At 48.5% G+C, this 25,762-nt stretch overlaps 1 protein-coding gene across 3 annotated transcripts in view; it reads right to left on the bottom strand.

The window, feature by feature from the left end:
* LOC140427636 (1,4-alpha-glucan-branching enzyme-like) overlaps positions 1-25,762 on the bottom strand; it is an 885,145-nt gene that overhangs the window by 347,366 nt on the left and 512,017 nt on the right. For all 3 annotated transcript variants that reach the window (XM_072513058.1, XM_072513059.1, XM_072513060.1), the window contains exon 10: positions 3,030-3,128. In XM_072513058.1, coding sequence (XP_072369159.1) covers positions 3,030-3,128 — 99 coding nt within the window. The remainder of the gene's footprint in view (positions 1-3,029; positions 3,129-25,762) is intronic.

Here is a 25,762-nt window from a genome sequence, read left to right as displayed (position 1 = left end):
TAAAAACACAGCACAAAACCAGGTCACTCGGCCTAACGAGACTGTGCTGGGGTTATGTTCTACACAAGCCTCCCCCACTCCCACACCCTCTTATCTCATCTTACAGACATATCCTTTTATTCCTTTCTCCAGAAGCTGATTAGCCATGATTATCTATATTATTCATCATAACAACTGCACATAGTAGTAATTTCCACTTTCTAAGCCGATTCTCGACCAAAATTGCAAAGACTCTTTGGATAAAGAGGCTTCTCCTGAATTCTTCAGTGGATTTAATAGGAACATTTATCATTAAACGGCTCCGAGTTTTGAACTCACTGCAAATGAAAACATTTTCTCCAGACGACCAGAGTTACTCATCAAGTCAGTCACGGGCAGCCAATGCCGGCTGGAATGATGTGGTGGCGGCCATGAGCGCCGGGAGTGTGACCAGGGGAACTGGCCTCCAGTGCAAGAAAACGGTCAACGACCTACTCCGGGCAGCACACGAGTGAGTAGACACCAACGCCTCCCCTCTCCCTCCCCCCTCGCCCCACCCCAAGACCTTCCCGCCACCATGTGAGCATCCACCTCCCAACCCTCCCTTCACAATCCCCTCTCCCACCACTATGAACCACGCCTGGGGCTAACCAAGCCCTCACAGTCTCTCCTCAACAAAAGCACTCCCACAATCGCCAGCAGAGGGCCCAGACTAGAGGTGGGGTGTCGGACATAAGAACCTTCACCTCCTCCGAGGAGCGGGCCCTGGAGGTGACAGGTGTGGCCGAGGACAGAACGGTCACCAACGCGGAGGCTGGCGAATGCCGTGGAGGTGAGGAACCACCCAGCCCCAGCCAAAAGATCTGTCAAACATGAGTTGTTATTGCCTCACTGACTGACTCATCCCTCCCACTGACCACATGTCCATTCTCCCGCAGGTCCTCCAGCCGACGGCGTAGGCCCAGCCCGGGCGGTCCCCTCTCCAGCCTCCCAGGAGAACACCTTGGAGGGGAGCTCCGAGGAGGACACAATCGACGGGTCACAGCTGTCATCCCAACCCTCCACCAGCACAGATACAGGTACCTCGGTGGGAAATATTTCTCAGGCCTCTGGGGCACAATCTGGTGAGCACCACACTGCTGCTGATGTAAATCAGGTGGCGGCAGGAACCCCCCCTAGGCGAGACAGCAGTCGGAGGTCTGCTGGATCCCAGGAACCACCTGGGTCCCAGCCTGATGCTGAGCCTCTGGTACAGGCTTACCCGGAGCTGATGGAGACGATAGGGAGCGGCCTGCACATTCAGAGGGAGATGTCAGCAACAGTCAGCAGGTCCATAGCCAATTGGAGGCGTCCCAGAGGCTACGGGCACAGGAGATGTCGCCGGCAATGCGTGGCACTGAAGCCAGCACGGCTAGGGTGGCGACCGCAGTGGAGAGCCTGGTGCATGACGTCGGCACCATGAGTGAAGGTGTCCAAGGCACCGCGCAGTCGATGGCGTCCATGGCTGAGAGTCTCGGAGAATGTTTGCCTCGCTGGGGGATGTTACCCAGTACCAGGTTGACCTTGGTGAGGTTCTGCGGGACATGTCCCACTCTCAGATGGGAATAGCTGTGGCAGTAGAGTATGGCCCAATCACTGACGAGCAACCCTGATGACGTCGACATGATGGTGCAGACCATGGGGAGCCGGCAGAGCCAGATGATGCAGGGGGAGTCAGGGCTGCTTGTGCACAAACATTATGATGCCTCTGTCACTTTCTTCTGCAAAGCAGGCCGACCTCCGAACCCTTGGCCCACCTTTCCAGGCATCCCGTCATCCCCATGGCACTCACCTACTCTGCGCCCGTGGACATGTCCCCGGAGCTGTGTCCCATCCCCTGGGTATCCGATGTTGGCTGCTGTGTGTGTGTGGTGTTGCCTCCCGCAGTGTCAGGCACAGTGTCCAGGCATCACAGTCTGATTGGGCTGCGAGGCAACGACTGCCACTTGCTGCATGGAACGTCCAGCCACGGGAATCCACCTGGGTTGTGTGAAGTGCTCACTTAACCACAATTGCCAATTTCCTAGCGGCAATAGCCTTCAGCCACACGACCAGAGGTCTTGGCAGTCGATGGGGATTATGGGTGGTCGGTGGGGCAGACGGTCAGGGGCGAGGGCTGCCCCCGGGTCGGGTACACACAATTCAGGGATTGGCATGGTGGTGCCATGCGCAGCTGCCTCCCTGGTGCCTTCCCCCACCCTCCCATTGTGGCCCACCTCTGCGGAGGGTACCCCACCCTCAGCCGAGGGTCTCCCACCCCACGCCGAGTGTTGGAGTGGCAAGTCCAGCGCCCCTGGGCTCTTTGCGTGTGAGCAAAGATAGCTACTCACCTCCTCAGCTTCCCGCAGAAGCCATTCCGCCAGGTTCAGGTTTAAGGAATACAAATCTGCGCTCGCGTGAGCATTTGCTGTGGTGGTCACAGAATGACAGGAGGCCATTGGATATGGGGTCGTTCTTGTTAATTGTATGGAAATTGGGCTTAATGAAAAAAATGGTGATAACTGGTTTCTTGCCACTCTACGGCGAGGTCCCGATTTCGCCTACGAGACTGGGCCGGTTGCATCGCAAACTGTTTGGTGCCTGGCGCGGTTCTCATTTTCGGCCTCTCCCGCTACTCACCGGCCTCGATTCGTTCGAGCGAGAGCGCAACGAGGCCGGAGGATCGTGCCCATTAAGTCAGTTACAGCGTTCTCAGGAAGAGGAGATTGGTCTCATTGTCCGTCCCTTTTGAAAGTTATTATTATTACTGAATCACCCTTTCAGGCATCACATTCCAAATCGCTACAATTCACTGTGCAAAAGAAACGTTACTCTTATTTAACAGATTGAAATTACAATGCTGAGTTTAATGGCTAATTAATATGAAAATCCATAAGCTCTTAAAAATAATGGGAAAGCTAAATGCAAAGCGAGCAAGTGAGAGAGCAGCAAGTTTTGACCATTTGCAACTCCCAATAGATCTTTTCATCCCTCAATCCGGAGACTAAGTTGTGGATGATTTAGGAGCTCACCTGAATCCATTTGTCTGGAATAGCCATAGCCAAACGGTAATCAAACCCTCCGCCTCCTTCAATCACAGGACGACATAGCGTAGGCATTCCCGACACATCCTGAAAAACACATTTCAAATTAACACGGTGCTATCAATTGTGATTTAATATCTTTCCCCAGAGTCCACTTTTTGACAGAAACAACATATTGCAGCAGCCAATTTATGCACAGCAGGACCTCACAAACACGTTGGTAAGGTAAATAAATCACAGTTAATTTGTTTTGGTGGTCGGGAGTTGAATATTGGCCAAGCTATTGGCAATGATAAAATTGTGGTGATGCTATTCGACTCCAGTGGCCCTGGAGACACGAGTTCAATCCCACCATGGCAACTGGGGAATTTAAATTCAATGAATAAATCTGGAAATACAAAGCTCGTCTCAGCAATGATGATCATGAAACTACCGGATAACTGTCATCTCGCACCCTTCCGCTGATAGATCAGTGTTTGATATCGAGTGCCATCTGGAAGGGCATTGAGTGTAGTCAGGTTGCAGAATATACTCTGGGTGGGGAACTTCAATGGACATCACCAAGAGTGGCTCGGAAGTCTTTTCAGGTCCTGAAGGACACATCTGCCAGACTGTAGCTGGACATGATTAAGGCTATGCTCCAGTTTTGAGGGATTGTCATCTTTTCAATGCGATGATAAACCGAGGGAGACCCTATCCTCCCTTGCAGATGGACGATAAAATCCCACAACACTGTTCTGAAGAAGATAGAGGGACTTATGTACAGTTAGAGTGGTAGAATGTTACAGCACAGGAATAGCATTCAGCCCGTCGTTTCCGCTCCGACTCTTGGAAGAGCTGCCCAGGTAGTCCCATTCCCCAGCCCTATCTCCTCTCAATTCATCACTTTCAAATATGTATCCAGTTCTCTTTTGAAACCTCCGATGGAATCCGTCTCCACCACTCTCCCAGGCAGAGAATTCCAAATCCCAACAACTCTCTGAGTAAAGACGTTTCCCCTCACCTCACTCCTCGTTCTCTTGCTGACCTTCTTTAAATTGTGACCCCTCGTCACTGTCATACCAACTAGCGGAAACAGAATATCCTTCTTTACCCTGTCAAAAGTGTTCAGAATTTTGGACACCTCAATAAGGTCACCTCTTAATCTTCTCTGCTCCAAGGAGAACAAACCCAATTTCTCCAATCTTTCCTTGTATCTAAAATTCCTCATTCCTGGCATCATTCTCTCAGGTGCATTTCTAGGTGTGCACATCACCAACAATCTGTCCTGGTCCACCCACATCGATGCTATGGACCAATAAAGCACAACAGCACCTATACTTCCTCAGGAAATTAAAGAAATTCGGCATGTCCTTCTCCCTAGTGTCCCAGAGAATATTTACCCCCCCCCCGCCCCATAACAAAACAAATTATCTGCTCATGATCATATTGCTGTTTGTAGACCTTTATCTGCAATACTGACGAACTTCAAAAGTACTTTATTTGCTGTAAATCATTTTGAGATATCTTGAGGATGTGAAAGTGCCACATAAACGCAAGTCACTTCCTTTCGTAAACCTCTTTGGAATATGCTGTAAGATCTGGCTGTGACTGACGGGTTCAGCACAGGGCACACTCCACACTGGAGCTTTCCTGGTTTGTAGGGTTGAGTAACAAGGCATGTATCTGCACAGATCCGCTGAACCCTCGGGGTTCTCCTGTGTATCAGCATGCTCTCAGGTTTTGAGACTGCAGGCAGCAGGGGTCAGTATTGCACAGTCTACACAGTCTCAGAACTGGGATCAAAGCTTTGCATTGTAGCAACAATACTGGATTAACAGTAATTCTTGTTTTAACACAGATAATTAGACCCTTATTCCTCCTGCACTAGCCTCAGACTTCCTCATTTTTCTTGCAGTATCACCCACTGAGATCATTCACTTGAGTATTAGTGGCTGCTGATGCCACTTAATTGGCATCAGAGGAAAAACTACTCTCACTCTCAGCGTGACAAGTCTGCTGCGTCTTGCGGAACAGCATAATTAAATAAGTGCGGCGTCAGAGAAGAATTCTAGTGTGACATGGAGGGATGGCGACAGAAGGGCACTACACTCCTTCGGGACACCTTCTCATTGGGTCTAGGAGGAGATGGTGTACAGCTGACGGTAATGGGGTTTACCTGCATTGCCAAAATTACCAACATAATCGAGCAGAGTGCTGCATATTTCACAATCGGAGGCTTTCAGAGGAATAAAACCTTGCTCATTCAGAACATTAACCGCTTGCATTGCCAGTTTACAGATCATTAAACAAAACCTAACCTAACATTGCAGCAGAGCTAGGAGGGATATTCATGCTGCTCTCGATATAATTGAGTAAATATAGCCTGACAGTCTGAAAAGGATGGTATGCTTTTACGAAGGTGTCTCAGTGTCCTCCTTCCTCAAGGCATAGGTTTCTTGCTGGAGCACAGGTCCACAGCCAGAAACAAAGAGAAGAGCAGGAGGAGGCAGTTTCAACCTGTTTTGACACCACCCGATCTGATCTTGGCTGATCTGTATCTTAACTACATGCAATAGCTTTAGCTTCTTGCCCTTTTATATGCTTGGCAAACAAAAATCGATTGATCTCGGATTTAAAATTAATTGAGCGAGCGTCTTCTGGGAGAGTGTAACATAATTCAACCACCCTTGGCGTGAAGTATTGGCTCTGACTGTAAGGCAATGTCCCCTTGGTCTACACTCCCCAACAGAAAATAATTCTCTATTTAGCCCATTAATGTCTTTTCAGAATTCTAAAAATCGTAATAAGATCACTCACTGACCTTTTACATTCCAGGAAACCCTCCCACAAGTACACAGCGCCTGCAGTGAAAGGAGGAGAGGGATCATGGGCGGGTTTTTCAGGGTATTTCCCCTCTGCAGGACTCCTTACAGCACCCCCTCCCTCCAGGACCTCCATCAATTCCCCAACCTTCCAGAGGCCCCATTACCTGCGCTGCACACCCCGCCCTTCAACCGCCCTCCACCCTCCTTTCATAGGTATGGCCCCCCTTGGCCCCGATCCTTGGCAGTGCCACCCTGGCACCTGGGCACCCTTGCATTGGCACCATGGCACCCAAACAGTGCTCCAGCCAGCTTGGCAGTGCCACCCGGGCACCTTGCCAGTGCAAGCTGGGCAGTGCCAAGGTACCCACTCTCCAGGGGGAGGGCCAGGGAGCCACCCTGCACTGACCCTGACCACCTAGAGGCATCCACCAGCCCGGGAGATCCCCCCTCCCCCCGGGGGCTGTTCCACCTGGTCCACGTTCTTCCACGTGATCGACGCCAGACTGCAACCTCCCTGGGGAGGCAGGTCAATCGAGGGAGGCCAGTAGATCACGGGTAGGGGTGTCTTAAGTAGGTTTACGACTGACTTCCGCGGGCGTCATTTGGTCCCGTCTCTTTTGGACGGCGTTCCGAATCCGATGTCTCGCGGGGCATGGGTGAATCCTGCGCGCGGAAGCTGCCGGGAAGGCTGGGAGAGGGCTCTCCTGAGATTCTCCGTCCACACAGTGCTCTCGCTCGAGCGCAAAGCGGCCGGAGAATTGCGCCCAATACCTTTAGTCAGAATGCTCCAAATAGCATGGTGTGGGGCAGAGGCTGGACAGAGCTGTTGGGCCAGTTCCCTGGATAATTAGGAAATCATCACAGGTGAGCCTAGGCAGCTTCAGACGCTATTCTCTCCATGAAAATAATCGCACTCGGGTATCCGACCCTCTCCTTGAATTCTTAGCAGGTACATTCCGTGGGATCGTTCTCTGCCCAGTCCAAGAGCTCAGAGGCCCTCAATCACAAGTCTGGATCAGGAAGCAAGCCTGCACCATTTGGTGTGTAGAATGCCCTGATGTACTGGACGCTTACTTTGCCAGGTACACAACTGATGGACATGTGGCAGAGAAATACATTTTCAGGGCTATGAGGAAAGAGCAGAGGGGCTGATTGTGGGACTAGTTCACAGCGCTCTTCAAGGACCAGCACAAGGCTTGGGCTGAATGGCTTCCTTTTATGTGCTACCTTCTATGATTCTCCAGCTCTGAATCACAGCAACCTGATATATGTGCATCACTATGTTTAAAACAGTGCAAGCATTTGCATTTATGCAACAGCCTGCATGACCCCAATACATCCCAAAGTGTTTTACTGCTCTCTTGATTCAAGGGGTGTCGGCTTCGCTGGCAAGGACAGCAGGCATTGGTCATCCCTAATGCAGAGAAACACGTATTTCTTAAAGACACTATTATAATGTATCAAATGCCAACGTATGCGCAGCAAGGTCCAACAAACAGTACTGTGATAATGGCACGAAATAGGTATTCACGGAGGGCTAAATGTTGTCAAGACAATAAATAAAACAATACGGTAAATAACACGTACACAGCACTTTGTGGATATCCAAAAATTGTGCACGACCCATGAAGTACTTGGTTATTTGAAGTATAATGGCCGTAAGAAAATCCTACTCTTGTCGTGATCTATATTTAGTAGGTTAAAGTCCAACAGGTTTGTTTAGAATCACTAACTTTCGGAGCACAGCTCCTTCCTCAGGTGAGGAAGGAGCAGCGCTCCAAAAGCTAGTGATTCGAAACAAACCTGTCGGACTTTAACCTGGTGTTGTAAGACTTCTTACTGTGCCCACCCCAGTCCAACGCCGGCATCTCCACATTACATTTAGTAGGGCAGCATGGTAGCACAGTGAGTAGCACTATTGCCTCACAGCTCCAGGATCCCAGCTTCGATTCCCGGCTTGGGTCACTGTCTGTGCGGAGTCTGCACGTTCTCCCCGTGTCTGCGTGGGTTTCCTCCGGGCGCTCCAGTTTCCTCCCACAAGTCCCGAAAGACGTGCTGTTAGGTAACTTGGACATTCTGAATTCTCCCTCTGTGTATCGAAGAGGCGGCGGAATGTGGCAACTAGGGGCTTTTCACAGTAACTTCATTGCAGTGTCAATAAGAACATAAGAACTAGGAGCAGGAGTAGGCCATCTGGCCTCTCGAGCCTGCTCTGCCATTCATTGAGATCATGGCTGATCTTTTGTGGACTCAGCTCCACTTTCCGGCCCGAACACCATAACCCTTAATCTCTTTATTCTTCAAAAAATTATCTATCTTTATCTTAAAAACATTTCATGAAGGAGCCTCTACTGCTTCACTGGGCAAGGAATTCCATAGATTCACAACCTTTTGGGTGAAGAAGTTCCTCCTAAACTCAGTCCTAAATCTACTTCCCCTTATTTTGAGGCTATGCCCCCTAGTTCTGCTTTCACCCGCCAGTGGAAACAACCTGCCTGCATCTATCCTATCTATTCCCTTCATAATCTTATATGTTTCTATAAGATCCCCCATTATCCTTCTAAATTCCAACGAGTACAGTCCCAGTCTACTCAACCTCTCCTCGTAATCCAACCCCTTCAGGTCTGGGATTAACCTAGTGAATCTCCTCTGCACACCCTCCAGTGCCAGTTCGTCCTTTCTCAAGTAAGGAGATCAAAACTGAACACAATACTCCAGGTGTGGCCTCACTAACACCTTATACAATTGCAGCAGAACCTCCCTAGTCTTAAACTCCATCCCTCTAGCAATGAAGGACAAAATTCCATTTGCCTTCTTAATCACCTGTTGCACCTGTAAAACAACTTTTTGAGACTCATGCACTAGCACACCCAGGTCTCTCTGCACAGCAGCAGTTTTCATATTTTATCATTTAAATAATAATCCCTTTTGCTGTTATTCCTACCAAAATGGATAACCTCACATTTGTCAACATTGTATTCCATCTGCCAGACCCTAGCCCATTCACTTAGCCTATCCAAATCCCTCTGCAGACTTCCAGTATCCTCTGCACTTTTTGCTTTACCACTTATCTTAGTGTCGTCTGCAAACTTGGACACATTGCCCTTGGTCCCCAAATCCAAAGCATCTATGTAAATTGTGAACAGTTGTGGGCCCAACACTGATCCCTGAGGGACACCACTAGCTACTGATTGCCAACCAGAGAAACACCCATTAATCCCCACTCTTTGCTTTCTATTAATTAACCAATCCTCTATCCATGCTACTACTTTCCCCTTAATGCCATGCATCTTTATCTTATGCAGCAACCTTTTGTGTGGCACCTTGTCAAAGGCTTTCTGGAAATTCAGATATACCACATCCATTGGCTCCCCGTTATCTACCGCACTGGTAATGTCCTCAAACAATTCCACTAAATTAGTTAGGCACGACCTGCCCTTTATGAACCCATGCTGCGTCTGCCCAATGGGACAATTTCCATCCAGATGCCTCGCTATTTCTTCCTTGATGATAGATTCCAGCATCTTCCCTACTACCAAAGTTAAGCTCACTGGCCTATAATTACCCGCTTTCTGTCTACCTCCTTTTTTAAACAGTGGTGTCACGTTTGCTAATTTCCAATCTGCCGGGACCACCCCAGTACCAGTGAAGTTTGGTAAATTATCACTAGTGCATTTGCAATTTCCCTAGCCATCTCTTTTAGCATTCTAGGACGCATTCCATCAGGGCCAGGAGACTTATCTACCTTTAGCCCCATTAGCTTGCCCATCATTATCTCCTTGGTGATAACAATCCTCTCAAGGTCCTCACCTGTCATAGCCTCATTTCCATCAGTCACTGGCATGTTATTTGTGTCTTCCACTGTGAAGACCGACCCAAAAAACCTGTTCAGTTCCTCAGCCATTTCCTCATCTCCCATTATTAAATCTCCCTTCTCATCCTCTAAAGGACCAATATTTACCTTAGCCACTCTTTTTTGTTTTATATATTTGTAGAAACTTTTACTATCTGTTTTTATATTCTGAGCAAGTTTACTCTCATAATCTATCTTACTCTTCTTTATAGCTTTTTTAGTAGCTTTCTGTTGCCCCCTAAAGATTTCCCAGTCCTCTAGTCTCCCACTAATCTTTGCTACCTTGTATGCTTTTTCCTTCAATTTGATACTCTCCCTTATTTCCTTCGATATCCACGGTCGATCTTCCCTCTTTCTACCGTCCTTCCTTTTTGTTGGTATAAACCTTTGCTGAGCACTGTGAAAAATCGCTTGGAAATTTCTCCACTGTTCCTCAACTGTTTCACCATAAAGTCTTTGCTCCCAGTCTACCTTAGCTAGTTCTTCTCTCATCCCATTGTAATCTCCTTTGTTTAAGCACAAAACACTAGTGTTTGATTTTACCTTCTCACCCTCCATCTGTATTTTAAATTCCACCATATTGTGATCGCTCCTTCCGGGAGGATCCCTAACTATGAGATCATTGATCAATCCTGTCTCATTACACAGGACCAGATCTAGTACCGCTTGTTCTCTCGTAGGTTCCATTACATACTGTTCTAGGAAACTATCGCGGATACATTCTATAAACTCCTCCTCAAGGCTGTCTTGACCGACCTGGTTAAACCAATCGACATGTAGATTAAAATCCCCCATGATAGCTGCTGTACCATTTCTACATGCATCAGTTATTTCTTTGTTTCTTGCCTGCCCCACCATAATGTTACTATTTGGTGGCCTATAGACTACTCCTATCAGTGACGTTTACGCCTTAGTATTCCTGATTTCCACCCAAATGGATTCAACCTTATGTTCCATAACACCGATGTCATCCCTTACTGTTGCCCGGATATCATCCTTAAATAACAGAGCTACACCACCTCCCTTACCATCTACTCTGTCCTTCCGAATAGTTTGATACCCTTGGATATTTAACTCCCAGTCGTGACCATCCTTTAACCATGTTTCAGTAATGTAAGCCTGCTTGTGACAATAAAGATTATTATTATTTGTATTGCTGCATGTTAGAAATAAGGTATAGATTTAAATGGGTTCAATTTGGTGTTTCTGTGTAGAAAAGAGTACAACTCTAGTTAAGATTCATGTTAGACAATGGTGTTTGCATGTATGGGGGTGTTTGGTTTCAGTTCAAACTCTGTTTCTATGGTGCTGAGAGAGAGTTACAATAGGACAGGTAAAAATGCGTCTGTCTCAGCTTTGAACATACCTAACGACCCAGTCTCTGCAGCTGTAATGAATTCCACAGATTCACTATGCTTAGAGAAGAAATTTCCCCCCCTCCCTTTCTGTTTTAAATAGGTGACCCCTTACTCTGAGATTCTGCCCTCTAGTCCTGGACTCTCCCACAAGGGGAAATAACGTCTCAGTATCTACCCTGTCAAAGCCCCAGAGAATCCGATATGTCTCATTACGGGTCGCATCACATTCATCGAAGCAGTGCGAACCTAATCAATCACTCCTCATAACACCCCTCCAAACCAAGGATCAGCCAAGTGCATATTCGCTGGACTGCCTCCAATCCCACTCCGGGCTGTGTGTTTATTGGGAACATTAACAAAGAGGAAATTTTCCCTCATCTCGGTCTTAAATAGGCGACCCCTTACTCATCGATTAGCGCCAAAGGCTGCTGTGGACACAGCGCCAGGGATGCGGATTCGATTCCAGCCTTGGGTCACTGTCTGTGTGGAGTCTCACGTTCTCCCCGTTTCTGCGTGGGTTTCCTCCGGGTGCTCCGGTTTCCTCCCACAGTCCAAGGTGTGCTGGTTAGGTGATTGGCCGTGCTAAATTGGGCAGCATGATAGCATAATGGTTGGCACTATGGCTTCATCAGGGGATGAGAAAATATCAGCCATGATTACATGGCAGAGCAGACTCGATGGGCCGAGTGGCCTAATTCTGCTCCTATGTCTTATGGTCTTCACAGCTCCAGGGTCCCGGGTTCAATTCCCGGCTTGGGTCACAGTCTGTGCGGAGTCTGCACGTTCTCTCCGTGTCTGCGTGGGTTTCCTCCGGGTGCTCCGGTTTCCTCCCACAAGTCCCGAAAGAAGTGCTGTTTGGTGAATTGGACATTCTGAATTCTCCCTCTGTGTACCCGAACAGGCGCCGCAATATGGCGACTAGGGGCTTTTCACAGTAGCTTCATTTCAGTATTAATGTAAGCCTACCTGTGACAATAAAGATTATTAAACAAAATTGCCGCATAGTGTCCAGGGGTGTGTAAGTAGGTTCCAGGGATAGGGCAGGGTGGGGTGGGGGGAGAAGTGGGTCTGACTAGAGTGCTCTTTCAAAGGGTCAATGCAGACTTATATAATAATCTTTATTGTCAGAATGTCTCAAATTCCTAGAGGTAAACATCCCCAGAAATCTGTCCTGGTCCACCCACATCGACGCTACCACCAAGAAAGCACAACAGCACCTATACTTCCTCAGGAAACTGAGGATATTCGGCATGTCCACATTAACCCTTACCAACTTTTACAGATGCACCATCGAAAGCATCCTATCGGGCTGCATCACAGCCTGGTATGGCAACTGCTCGGCCCAGGACCGCAAGAAACTTCAGAGAATCGTGTACACAGCCCAGTCCATCACACGAACCTGCCTCCCATCCATTGACTCCATCTACACCTCCCGCTGCCTGGGGAAAGCGGGCAGTATAATCAAAGACCCCTCCCACCCGGCCGACTCACTCTTCCAGCTTCTTCCATCAGGGCAGGAGATACAGAAGTCTGAGAACACGCACGAACAGACTCAAAAACTGCTTCTTTTCCGCTGTTACCAGACTCCTAAATGACCCTCTTATGGACTGACCTCATTAACACTACACCCTGTATGCTTCATCCGATGCCGGTGTTATGTAGTTACATTGTGTTACATTGTATATTTTCTTTTCTTCCCATGTACTTAATGATCTGTTGAGCTGCTACAGTGAAAATACTTTTCACTGTACCTCGGTACACGTGACAATAAACAAATCCAAATCTAAATTACCTAACAAGCACGCCTTTCGGGACTTGTGGGAGGAAACCGGAGCACCCGGAGGAAACCCACGCAGACACAGGGAGAACGTGCAGACTCCGCACAGACAGTGACCAAAGCCAGGAATCAAAGCCGGGTCCCTGGCGCTGTGAAGCAACAGTGCTAACCACTGTGCTACTGTGCCGTGACTCGATGGGCAGCATGGCCTCCTTCTGCACTGTCGAGATTCTACGATGATTACAGCACAAGATATATTTTGCACCTGAGTTATCCTTAAAATCTGGGTACATTTGTGAAGGTAAGTGGGAGTGAAGGAGCATTGTACTGTTCTCAGACTTCTCATGTGGAATAATAAATGTTTTTTCTTGCTGTTAAAAGTTAATTAGGAGTTCTGTGATCTGTTCCTCCACGTTTTCTAAAAGAAGAAAGAGTTATGGCCTTTTGTGCCCGGGTTCCATTCCAGCATCTTCCCGTCCAGTTATAACATCAACTGGGATTGTGACACTCTTCACCCATCACACTAAGCTGGGGGCGCCTCAATTAAGCCAAGTCAACAATTTAAACATTTTGCATGATCTTATTATGCAAAGACAGTGACTAAAATTGAATCTGAAATGGATAAAGCTGACATCTTCCCTTTGTCATGGGAATGTCACTTTAAGAAATGTTTGTCTTCTCAAGTGGCTGCAGTGATGTCAGTGTGTGTGGGCGGAGCTGGGCTCTGGCTCTGCTTTTTACTTTAGTTTTGAGCCGGAAGCTGTTTTTGGCTCTGAGTTTTAATTTTGTTTTCAGTTGGGGAGCTGCATTCAAACCAAGGAGGTGTATTTTGGTCTCTCTCTCTCTGCATGCTAAATAATGTCTCCAGATCACTTGATGATTTCAAAGTAATACCTGTTTCTGTAAAAAAACATCTTTGACTTATGGATGTTGTTCGGAAAGTTACTGTACTGTATCTTGGGGGGGGGGGGGGGTGTATCAGTGTTGATAGTTGATAAGATGTTTACTCTGTGTTTATAAAATGTTAACTGGATTCATAGAATAAACATTGTTTTTGTTTAAAAATACTTTAGATCTCTGTTGCATCACACCTGTAAAGTGGGCCCTTGTGCCCATCACCAAAGTCTATTCAAAGTTGTGGGTCAGGTGAACTCCATGATACACTTTAGTGTTCTCTAAACCCTGGCCCATAATACCTTTAGCTATGGTTCAGTGGGTAATGCGCTTGCCTCTCGGTCTCAAGGTCCTGGGTTCATGTCCCACTCCAGAGACTTGAGTAAATATTCCAAGCTGACAATCCAAATGCTAGAACTAACGCAGTGCCGCAATGGCAGGGATGAGGCTCCTTGGATGAGATGTTAAACCCAGATTCCATCGTCACCCTCAGGTGGATCGAAACAATCCCAAGACACTATTTGAACCTCAGTACGGGAGTTCGAGTCCCGTGGGTGAACATTCACCCCACAAGTAATTCAATTAAAGCAGATTACTTGACACGAAAACAAAGTGTTGGAAACACTTGGCAGGTTTGTCAGAAGAGTTTCTCTCTCCACAGACGCTGCCGGCTTTTTCCAGCACTTCCTGTTTTTATTTCAGGTTTCCAGTATTGCAGTAGTTTGCTTTTTAGAAAACAGATAATTTGATCATTTACCTTCTTCATGTCTATGGGACACATCTGTGTCCTATTTGTAGTGATATCATGGTTGTGTTGTAATTCATCGACTGACCACTAGGAGTCTCATTAGTATATATGTGGATGTTAGAGTTAGGTGACCTCAGGCTGACTAGGAAGCTGAAAGAGAGAGGTTGCTTGTGCATGTTTATACTGTTATTCATCTGTTGTTTTGTATACAGTTGACCCACAGTTAATGTTAATAAATCGTTTATAGCTTTAGCTACAAGTGTTCTTGTAATATAAATCAGGCTATCCGACAAGAACATTACACTATTGCCTTCCATATTTGCCTTTTAAAGGTGCAACGTATATGCAAGTCCTTTCTGTTTCCTTAATTCCAACTGGAAGAACCATAAGCACCTTTACAAAGCATAATGATTTCATTACATAAAGAAACACAGGATAAGGATTAGATCCACAGCCTGCAGTCTATTCTAGTCATTCAATTGTATATGATCTGTAGCCCAAATGGTCAGTCACAGCAGCAAAACTAAGTTCTCGAAGAACATGCAGCTGAGGAAAGGTTCTTTACCCAGAGAGTAGTGGGGGCATGGAATGCACTGCCTGTGAAAGTAGTTGAGTCGGAAACATTAGGGACCTTCAAGCAGCTAGGTACATGGATTACGGTAAAATGATATAGTGTAGATTTATTTGTTCTTAAGGGCAGCACGGTAGCATTGTGGATAGCACAATTGCTTCACAGCTCCAGGGTCCCAGGTTCGATTCCAGCTTGGGTCACTGTCTGTGCAGAGTCTGCACATCCTCCCCGTGTCTGCGTGGGTTTCCTCCTGGTGCTCCGGTTTCCTCCCACAGTCCAAAGATGTGCAGGTTAGGTGGATTGGGCGTGATAAATTGCCCTTAGCGTCCAAAATTGCCCTTGGTGTTGGGTGGAGGTGTTGAGTTTGGGTAGGGTGCTCTTTCCAAGAGCCGGTGCAGACTCAAAGGGCCGAATGGCCTCCTTCTGCACTGTAAATTCAATGGTAATCTATGATTAATCTAGGACAAAGGTTCGGCACAACATCGTGGGCCGAAGGGCCTGTTCTGTGCAGTATTTTCTATGTTCTATGAAAGGCATCATCACAATTTCTCCCCCCCGCCCCCCCAAGAAACTCAACTTGCAATTTTACACTTTCTCAAAGTCTTGCACTCTGACTTGGGGCTCGTCTCATCTTCACCGCACACGATCAAGACGTGTGCTGCAGGAAAGTGGCAAAGGAAATGAGCAACATCAAAACTCCCCACTGCTTTTCTGTTCTTATTCGTTCTCCTGCCTTTGCACTGGCTTTCATTTCCCCTCCTTTCACTCCAAGCAAATGACTATTTAGAATATTAGATGCATCAGCAGGAAGCTCTTGTGCAAAGCAGCTCCACATAGAAATCTCCCATTCCACCCATTTCAGGGTGGTCCTTCATTCTCTTTTCCCTATTTCAAACCAAGTACAGAAACGCCCTGCTGGGTGCTGTGTTTGTAGCCGGTTTGACTTTTCATTTTCAGCGTTTCCTGTATTCCTTCCAAAATATTAATTTTTATTTTCAGTTTGTCGGTAAAAGTAATTATTTACATTTAAAGAATGAACACTGATGCCCTAAAGAAATCTTATTAAATGAGCTCAGGCTCGTTATTATCACGTTTAACTTTTGGGCAGCAGATTAAAGCAATGGTAGCCTGCTGCTACCTACACCGCATGGTCTAATTTCTCTTTATTTATTTGTCCCTTTATAACACTTTTTTCTTTCACCATCATCTCGCCTGTCACTTCATTACTCCTACCTTACATTCTATTACAACCTCCTCTTTTTATTCTATATTCCCTTCTTGCTCTGCCGCTATTTGCTCAAAACCTGCTACATTTTGTTAGGAAAACAAAAGTTTTAAGGGATTTATCGGTAAACGTTAGACAGTGGACATTTTTAATTAAACATTAGAAACTAGGTATAATTTTAAGTGGGTTTAATTTAATTTTTCTGTGCCTGGAAGGGTAAAACATATAGTTTGATTAATGCTAGATAAAGATGTTTGTGAATTGGGGGGTTGGTTAAGTTCAATTGTGCTTAGAGTGTGCTACGGCGTGAAGAATAAATATGCAAGCAGTCGTTGCTCAGCAACCAGGGGCCTTGTGAGGAAGAGAAGCTTCTAAGTTTTAGTTCAGCTAATTTAATTGCAGATGAAGATAGGTAGTGAGGGAGAAGTCAGCTCTCGCAGCTCCACTCGAAGCAGTTGGCTTTCGAAGGCTAAAGAGGGAACATTTCTCTCAGGCTTGCGAGAAGAAAAGCCATCCTATGGATTAATGCTTAAGAAAAAAGATGCCAGAAATCTAAAGTCCAGCTAGTTAAGGTAAACTAGAGAAATTAAGAGGTGCCCAAGAAGTTTAAAGTTAAGAGAACAGAGACCAAGGTATTGTTCAGACAAATTCAAGGGAGAGTAAACAAAGTGTTCTGAGTTAAAGAGACAATCACAGTAACTCGATTTAAAGTTCGACAGCAGACTTCAGAGGTAGATTAAATGTTTGATGTCATTTTAATACAGTCTGGAAATTGAAAGTTAAAGCAATTGTGAGCAGTTTTCACAGGAGTCAAGACAAAGAAATCCTAAAGGGGCGAGTATAAAATCTTGGACTGGATTAGCTGTTGAAAGTTGAGCGGATTTTTTGTTTAAACCGGTCTGGATTTCAGAATGCAAAGCGCTAAGGGAAAACATTATTGTGAGTGAAGATTTTTTTAAATGTGGTTTTGGCAGTGCAGTTTGAAAACTGTCCCGTGACAATCAATTGGGGGGGGATTCTAAGGAGAAAACCACAGACATTCACCTGGGTTGAGAGAGGAGTGTGTCTGACCAGAGTCATCTTGTCTGCTTAAATGGGACTTTTTGTGTTGATGAGACCATTGTAGCTGAAGATGTATTTTGTAATCCATGTTAATCTTAAAATCTGTGTGTATTTGTTAAAATATGGGGGGAGTAAAGGGGAATTGCATTATAATCCAATTTTTCCATGCTTAATAAACGTTATTTTGTCTTGTTGTTGAAAGTAATTTGCGATCCCGTGACTCTGTTCCTCCATATTTTATAAAAAATAAAAGTTATGCTCTTTTGAGCCAGGCTTTCATTCTGGGATCTTCCCATCCAGTTATAACATCAACTGGGATCGTGACAACCTCTAACTTTTGACAAAAGTCTGATAAAAGTTCAGCAAGAGAGACGTTAACTCTGGGCGCAAATCTCCGGGAAGGTTTCGAAGTGTGGTAGCGAGCGGTAATCACCGCGAGCTTCCCGGCGCTCGGCGCAGCGAGACCGGCAACGCATTTCAACGTTAATTGGTCCACTTCGCGAAGCCTCACGGGCTTCCTCCGCAAATAATGGCTCGTCAGCTGATTCGCCGGGACCGCGCTCACCAGCCTCCCGCTAATAAGGTCGAGCAGCACTTAAACTGCATTTGCTCAGCCAATCCCAGCCAGCTCGCAACATGGCGCCCAGGAGACAGGCCCCAAGATTTGGGGAGGCTGCTGGGCGCGGTGGAGGCCAGGAGGGATGTCCTGTTCCCCCGAGGGTGCCAGAGGGTGAGACCCCTCCCTCGCACCCCCAACGCTCAACTCCCCATGCGACCCAGCCCTATCTCTCTCCCTCATTCCGCAACCTCCCCTAACCCCGCCTTCATACTCCCTCTCCCACCACTGTGAACCACGCGCATGTGGCTAACGATGCCCTCTCTGTGTCTCCTCAGGAAAACCTCTCCCAAAACAGTCGGGAGGGGGTCCAGACTGGCGGTGGGATGCCCGACATAAGAATCCTCACCTTCTTCGAGGAGTGAAACCCTGGAGGTGAACGGGAGGTTAGATTGGTCACCCACGCGAAGCCTTACGGACGCCGGAGGTGAGGAACCACCGGGCTCCACTCGGGGGACCTGTCAAACGCGAGTATTGATTGTCTTACTGACTGACCCATCCCTCCCTCTGACCACATGTCCATTCTCCCACAGGTCCTCCAGCCGACGGAGCCTGCCCACCCCGGGCGGCCCTCTCTCCTGACTCCGAGGAAAACACTTCGGAGGATAGCTCCGAGGATGCCACCGTAGTCGAGGTACTGCTGTCATCACCACCATCCACCAGCACGTATACGCACACCTCGGTGGGAAATGTTAGTGGTCAGGCTTCTGGGGCACATTATGGTGAGCACCACGCTGCTGCTGATGTACATCAGGTGGAGGCAGGAACCCCCAGGCGAGGCAGCAGTCGGAGGTCTGCTGGATCCTGGGACCTACCTGGGTCCCAGCCTGATGTTGAACCTGTGGAAGTGCGTTATCCCGAGTTGATGGAGATGTTAGGGAGTGGCCGGGACGTTCAGAGGGAGATGTCAGCAACACTCCAGCAGGTCCATGGCCAATTGGAGCAGTCCCAGAGGCTATGGGCGCAGGAGATGGTGTCGGCAAAGAGTGGCACCGAGGCCAACACTGCAAGGGTGACGACCGCAGTGGAGAGCCTGGTGCACGGCACAATTAGTGAAGGTGTCCGAGGTGTTGCGCAGTTGGTGACGGCCATGGCTGAGGGTCTCGACAGAATATCGGCCTTGCTGGGGGATGTGACCCAGTACCATGCTGACCTTGATGGGGTTCTGCGGGAGTTGTCCCAGTCACAGGTGGGCATTGCCGAGGTCCTGCAGAGCATCTCCCAGTCATTGAGGAGCATCATTGAAGGTGTCGACATCATGGTGCGGACTATGGGGAGCCGCCATGATGCAGGGGCAGCCGGGGCTTGAACCAGCTGCCCCTCTGTCCCAAGGTGGACCCCAGGGCCCCGATCGGGAGGTGGCGGCATTGAATGCCAACCCGGACCCGTCTCATGAAGTGGCGACAATGTAACCAGCTCCCTCGAGTTCCACCCTTCTGATGAGGCCGCGTCTCGGAGCCAGCACACGGGGCAGAGCGGCACGGCTGTGCACGCGCCACCGGCAAGTGAGCCGGGACCCTCCGGCTCCAGAGCCCCCAGTGGACGCCCGCCAGGGGCATCGAAGGCCATGGGATGAGGTAGACAACTTGCAGCCTCCACCTCAGATATACATCCTGAGGAAACACCTAGACGTAGTGGTCGAGCTAGGAAGGATCACCGAGGTACCGGAAGTGGGGTATTGTACAGCACAGTAAACTCCTTTTTGCCCCATTATGATGCCTCTGTCACATTCTTCCGCAGTGCAGGCTGACCCCCGGGCCCTTTGCCCATCTCTCCAGGTACCACCCCGCCCCCTGATGCTCGCCAACCCTGCGGCCCTGGACACGTCCCCGGAGCTATGACCTATCCCCTGCGTGTTTGGATGTTGCATGTGGAGTTTTGCCTCCCGCAGAGTTCAAGCACAGCGTCCAGGCATCAGAGTGTGACTGGGATGCTAGGCGAGGACTCTCACACGCTACATGGCCCGCCACCCACCGGATTCCGCTTGGCATGTGGGAAGTGCTCACTTCACCACGATTACTAATTCCCTACCAGCAATAGCCTTCAGCCGTGCAGCCAGAGTCCTCAGCAGTCGGTAGGGGACATGCATGATCGGTGGGCAGACGGGCAGATTGCCCCCGGAACAGTTACTCATGATCCAGGAGTTTGCATGGTGGTGCCCCAGCAACTCCCCTGCAACCCCCCTCTCCCCCCCCGCCCGCCAAGGCGGCCCACTCCTGCGGAAGGTCCCCCACCCCAGCCGAGCTTCTCCCCCCCCCCCCAGCCCCGCCCCCTCATCGCAAGCCCAAGCCCCCAGTCTCTTTGACTGTGAGCAAAGATGGCTACTCACCTCCTCGGCTCCCCACAGAAGCCCTTCCGCCAGGTTCACGTTTTTCAAAAGGAGTACTATTCGGAGCCAGGGTGTGCGCTGGCTGGAGAGACCACTGAATGACAGAAGGCCGTTGGATGACGGTTGGCTCCCGCTGATTCTATGGAAATGGGGCTCGAGTGGTGATAATTGGTTTCTCACCACACTAGGATGAGATCCCGATTTTGCCTACGTGAACGGGCCGGTTGCATCGCGAACTGTTTGGCGCAGGGCAGGGGGTTTAGGTTTTGGCCTCTCCCGCTATTCACCTGCCTCGTTACGCTTGAGCGAGAGCACAACGAGGCCGGAGAATCGCGCCCTCTGTTTCTGTCTCTACGGATGAGTTTTATCATCATTTATTTCACTATTGATTATGCCTGACCAACATTTTTTGGAAGATAGGGAAGAGATGTGAAGCCTCTGAAACAAAGCATTATGACCAGGACCAGCCAACAAGCCAAGTGCAGCACAGAGAGAGAGTGCTACACTGTTAGCAGTGCGTTCTTTCAAATGAGACATTAAACCAAGGCCTTACATGTGCTCAGAACATCAAATATCTCATACCAATATTACTGTTATCATGGATAACATTTAACCCTCAATCAATATCATAAAAACAGCGTGTCTGGCCATTATTACACTGTTATTCGTGGGATTTTGCTGGGCCCAAATTGCTTGTTGCAAGAGGCAACATGAGGAGGATCGTGTGTTTTACACACCAATTCTTGGGACCTGGAATGCACTCCCAGACAATGCCCAGGAAGCTGAATTAATCATGACTTACAAGAAGGAATTGGATATTGACATGGAATGGAAAGATATTCAGGGCTATAGGAAAGAGCAGGGGAGTGGGACAATTTGTATTTTTCTTTCACAGAGCTGGCAGTGGCGCGATGGGCTGAATGGCCTCTGTCAAATCAGCCCAGCAACCACTGGAAAAGAGGGAGGAGGAGAAGGGGTTTCACCAGCGGTAAGACGTGACCATCACGCTTTGTCGCAGCAGGAGACTATAACTGCGGCAGGAGGGTATCGCTGAAGTACAACTTCCACGTATTCGGTTTTCTCTTCAGAACCGAATTGCTGACGGATCGGCTGAAGTTTTACACAAATGAAAAGTTTTAAATATTTCTCTGACACTTTCTTAATTAACATCCCCTCCTTTTTACTGTGTTTTCATCTTATTTCCTCTTCAAACATTTGTTCTCGGTATCCATTTAGGAAGCGGGACAGCTTAAATGCCATTGTCTGCCTAAAAATGAGTTCCAACTTCCTTAATTTGCCAGTCAAACAGCAAGACTTAATGACATCCCAATGTCAGAGAAGCTATCGAGCTAATCTATGATTTATGCATGTCCAACATCAGATAGAGTGCAGCAACTGATTGTCTGCATCCACAAAGTTTTAATTTTTCCATCTGCTGAGAATTGTAGGTGAACGCAATGCCGGCCTCTAAAGAATCAGAACGTGTCCTCCAGCATTACAAGATGGATGTAGGAGTTCACAGAGAGCGGGCATTGATAAATTACATTTGGATAAATCATTCAACCCAAATGTAGAAGCGATTGCATTTTTCACATTTTCTCCCAAATCTACACCCACCAATCAACAATAATCAGCAACAAATATGCCAATCCCCATATCAATAACACCGATCCCATCCTCCCACCAAACCCCAAACATTAGCCACATGTTTACATAAACAAATGACAAAAAGGTGTCAGAAATCACCCATAGTCACCCTCAATACACACAGCCCCCCTCCCCCCAACCCTCACACCCACCCCCCCAACTAATGTACGATGTTATCCAGTTCTCAAACGTGCATAATGAATAACGCCCATGAATTGTAGAACCCCTCCATCCTTCCCCTCAGTTCAAACTTAACCTTCTCAAGAGTCAAGAATTCCAGCAGGTCCCCCCGCCAGGCCAGGGCACAGGGTGGAGAGGTTGCTCTCCAACCCATCAGGATCCGCCTTCGGGCGATCACCAAGGCGAAGGCTACAACATCTGCCTCCGCACCCGTTTCCAACCCTGGCTGGTCCGACACCCCGAATATGACCTCCCGGGGGCCCGGGTCCAGTTTCACGTGCACGACCTTGGAAATTACGCTAAAAACCTCCTTCCAGTCATCCTCTAGCTTTGGACAGGACCAAAACATATGAACGTGATTCGCGGGGCCCCCCTGCAAAGCTCACGCACATCTTCCACTCCTTCAAAGAATCGGCTCATCCTCGCCCTCGTGAGGTGTGCTCTGTATATCACCTTCAGCTGTATCAGCCCCAACCTCGCGCACAAGGTGGAGGCATTCACTCTCCAGAGCACCTCACATCAGAACCCCTCCTCCATGTCCTCTCCCAACTCTTCCTCCCACTTTGCTTTGATCCCTTCCAGTGGCGCCTTGTCCTCTTCCAAAATAGCTCCGTACACCGCTGACACTACCCCCTTCTCCAGTCCCCCTGTCGTCAGCACCTCCTCCAGCAATGTGGAGGCCGGCTCCACCGGGAAGCTCTGTATCTCCTTCCTGGCAAAATCTCGAACCTGCATGTACCTAAACACTTCCCTCCGCTCCAGCCCATACTTCGCTTCCAGCTCCTTCAGTCCTGCAAACCGACCCCATAGAAACAAATGTTTTTGCGTCTTAATCCCCTTCTCCTCCCATTTCCGAAAATTTTCATCCTACCTCCCTGACTCAAATCTGTGGTTTCCCCGAATCGGCATTTCCCTTGACCCTGCCCCCAACCCGAAGTGTTGCCAAAACCGACTCCAAATTCTCAATGAAGCTATTATTACCGGACTCCCTGAGTGCTTCCCCGGGGATATCGGGAGCGGCGCTGTTGCTAGTGCTTTCAATCCCGACCCCCTGCACAAACTCTCCTCCATTCTGACCCACTGGGAATCAACCCCTCTGACCCAGCTCCACACCTTCTCCACATTCACCGCCTAGTAGTAATACATCAGGTTCGGAAGACCCAAACCCCCTGCCTGCCTTCCCCTCTGTAGTAGCACCTTTCTCACTCTGGCCACCTTCCCTCCCCATATGAACGACGTAATCCTTCCCTCAATCTCCCTGAAGAAAGCCTTTGGCAGGAAAATCGGCAGGCATTGAAAAATAAACAGAAATCGCGGCAACACGTTTATTTTAACCGCCTGTACCCGACACGCCAGTGACAGAGGGAGACCATCCCACCTTGCCAGATCAGCTTTCACTCTCCCCACCAAACTAGAATTGTTGTACCTGCGGAGCCCCCCACTCCTGGGCAACCTGCACCCCCAGGTGAGTCCCTGCCCTACGGAATGGGAGCCCCCCCACCCCTGCCCCCACCTCCGGCCGAGACACCACAAAATATTCACTCATGTCTAGATTCAGCTTGTACCCCGAGAAAGACCCAAATACTCGCAGCAGCTCCAATATTCCCCCTATCGACACACTCGGATCCGACACGTACAACAGCAAGTCATCGGCATATAAGGACACCCTATGCTCTATCCCCCCCCGCACTATTCCTTTCCATACCCCCGAACTTCTTACTGCGATGGCCAACGGCTCAATCGCGAGTGCAAACAGCAGGGGGGACATAGGACATCCCTGCCTCGTCCCTCGGTGGAGAGAAAAGTATCTCGAGCTGATGTTTGTGCGGACACTCGCCCTCAGCTCCTTATATAGTAGCTTTACCCAATTCACAAATCTTGGTCCAATTCCAAACCGCTCCAGAACTGCCATCAAGTACCCCCATTCTACCCAGTCGAACGGTTTCTCAGCGTCCATTGCCACAACCACCTCTGTTTCCTTCCCCTCTGCCGGTGCCATAACGACGTTCAATACCCTTCTAATGTTTGAAAACAGCTGCCTCCCTCTCACGAACTCCGTCTGATCCTCACCTATCACCTTCGGGAGGCACTCCTCCAGCCTGCCCACCAGTACCTTCGCCAACACTTTTGCGTCCACATTCAGAAGTGATATGGGCCTATACGACCCACACTCCATCGGAACCTTATCTTTTTTAGCAACAGGGAGATCGATGCCTGCCCCAAGGTTTGTGGCAACACCCCCTTCCCTATCGCCTCCTCAAACATCCCCACCATCAGGGGTGCCAGCTTATCCTTGAATTTTTTATAATATTCCACCGGAAACCCATCTGGCCCTGCCACCTTCCCCGACTGCATCCTCCCAATCGCATCCTTTATCTCCTGCTCAACCATTGCTCTTTCTAATGTAGCCCTGTCCCCCTCCCCTAATCTCGGGTACTCCAACCCATCCAGAAATTCCTGCATCGCAGGGTCTCCCCCAGGTGGCTCTGACCTGTACAACCTTTCATGAAACTCCTCAAAAACCTTGTTAAACAGATCCGGAGCCACCACCAACTTCCCTGCCCTATCCCTCACCGCTGCTTCCCTCCGGAGCTGACCTGCCTTATCTCCATGTTCATAAACTGCACCCCTTGCTCGTCTCAATTGGCGCACTGCCTTCCTGGTAGACAATCGGTCGAAGCTCGCCTGTAGTTCCTTCCTCTTTTCCAGCTTCGCTGGGTCCCCATCTTCTGCATAACTCCTCTCTAACTCCAACATCTCATCTCTGACCCTCTGACGCTCCAACCTCTCCTCTTTGTCCACCCTAGCCTTAAACAAAATTACCTCACCCCTCACCACCGCCTTTAGAGCCTCCCAGACAACTGCCTTCGACACCTCACCCGTACAGTTGAACCTACATATTCCTTAATTACCTTTTCAATTTTGTCACAGAACACTTGGTTCCCCAAATGTCCCACAGCGATTGCATTTTATAACCAGACAAGACAACATTATCTCTGTGGAATCCAACTCAAAATCAAAACTGAAGCATTAATTAGGTAAATAAAAATGTTGGCGTGACTTCATTCTGAGCACTGGTACATTTGTCGACACTGATACCCGATTGGCAGTCAGCAGTTTCATGACAGAGTCTACAGCACTTAAAACGTCCACCTTTGAAATGGGGACAGCATCACGGAATGTCTGAACACTAAAGGAGGCCATTCGACACCCCATGCCTGTGCTGGTACTTGGGCAAAGTCCCTCTGCACTTTCCCCCGTAGAACTAAAGTATTTCCTCCTGCAGGTATTTATCTAATGTCCCCATTGAAAGTGACGATTAAATCGGCTTCCACCACCCCTTCCAAGCGGGCATTCCAAATCACAACCACTCGCTGGATTAAAAACATTCTCATCTTCCGTCGAGTTCAGTGGCCAATTCTCTAAAATCGGTGTCCTCTGGATGGATCAGTCTCTCCTGATTCACTTAGAATTTCTAATTTTGCCATTCTTTCTGCTCCTAGGAGAACAATTCCAGCTCCCCCAGTTTCGCCACGCCGGTTTCACTGCTTCATTGGCAGAGAAATGGAGGAGGGGGTTGAGAAGCTTTGCACAGAACTGAGCTGTCATGGCAAGATTCACACATGATTCGCAGCAGGAGACAGAAATATCGCG

The sequence above is a fragment of the Scyliorhinus torazame genome, chromosome 8 (assembly GCF_047496885.1).
Source record: "Scyliorhinus torazame isolate Kashiwa2021f chromosome 8, sScyTor2.1, whole genome shotgun sequence".
In the NCBI taxonomy this organism is placed as follows: domain Eukaryota; kingdom Metazoa; phylum Chordata; class Chondrichthyes; order Carcharhiniformes; family Scyliorhinidae; genus Scyliorhinus; species Scyliorhinus torazame.
Note: the sequence above shows the minus strand (reverse complement) of the source record. Positions and strands in the feature narration are given on the sequence as shown.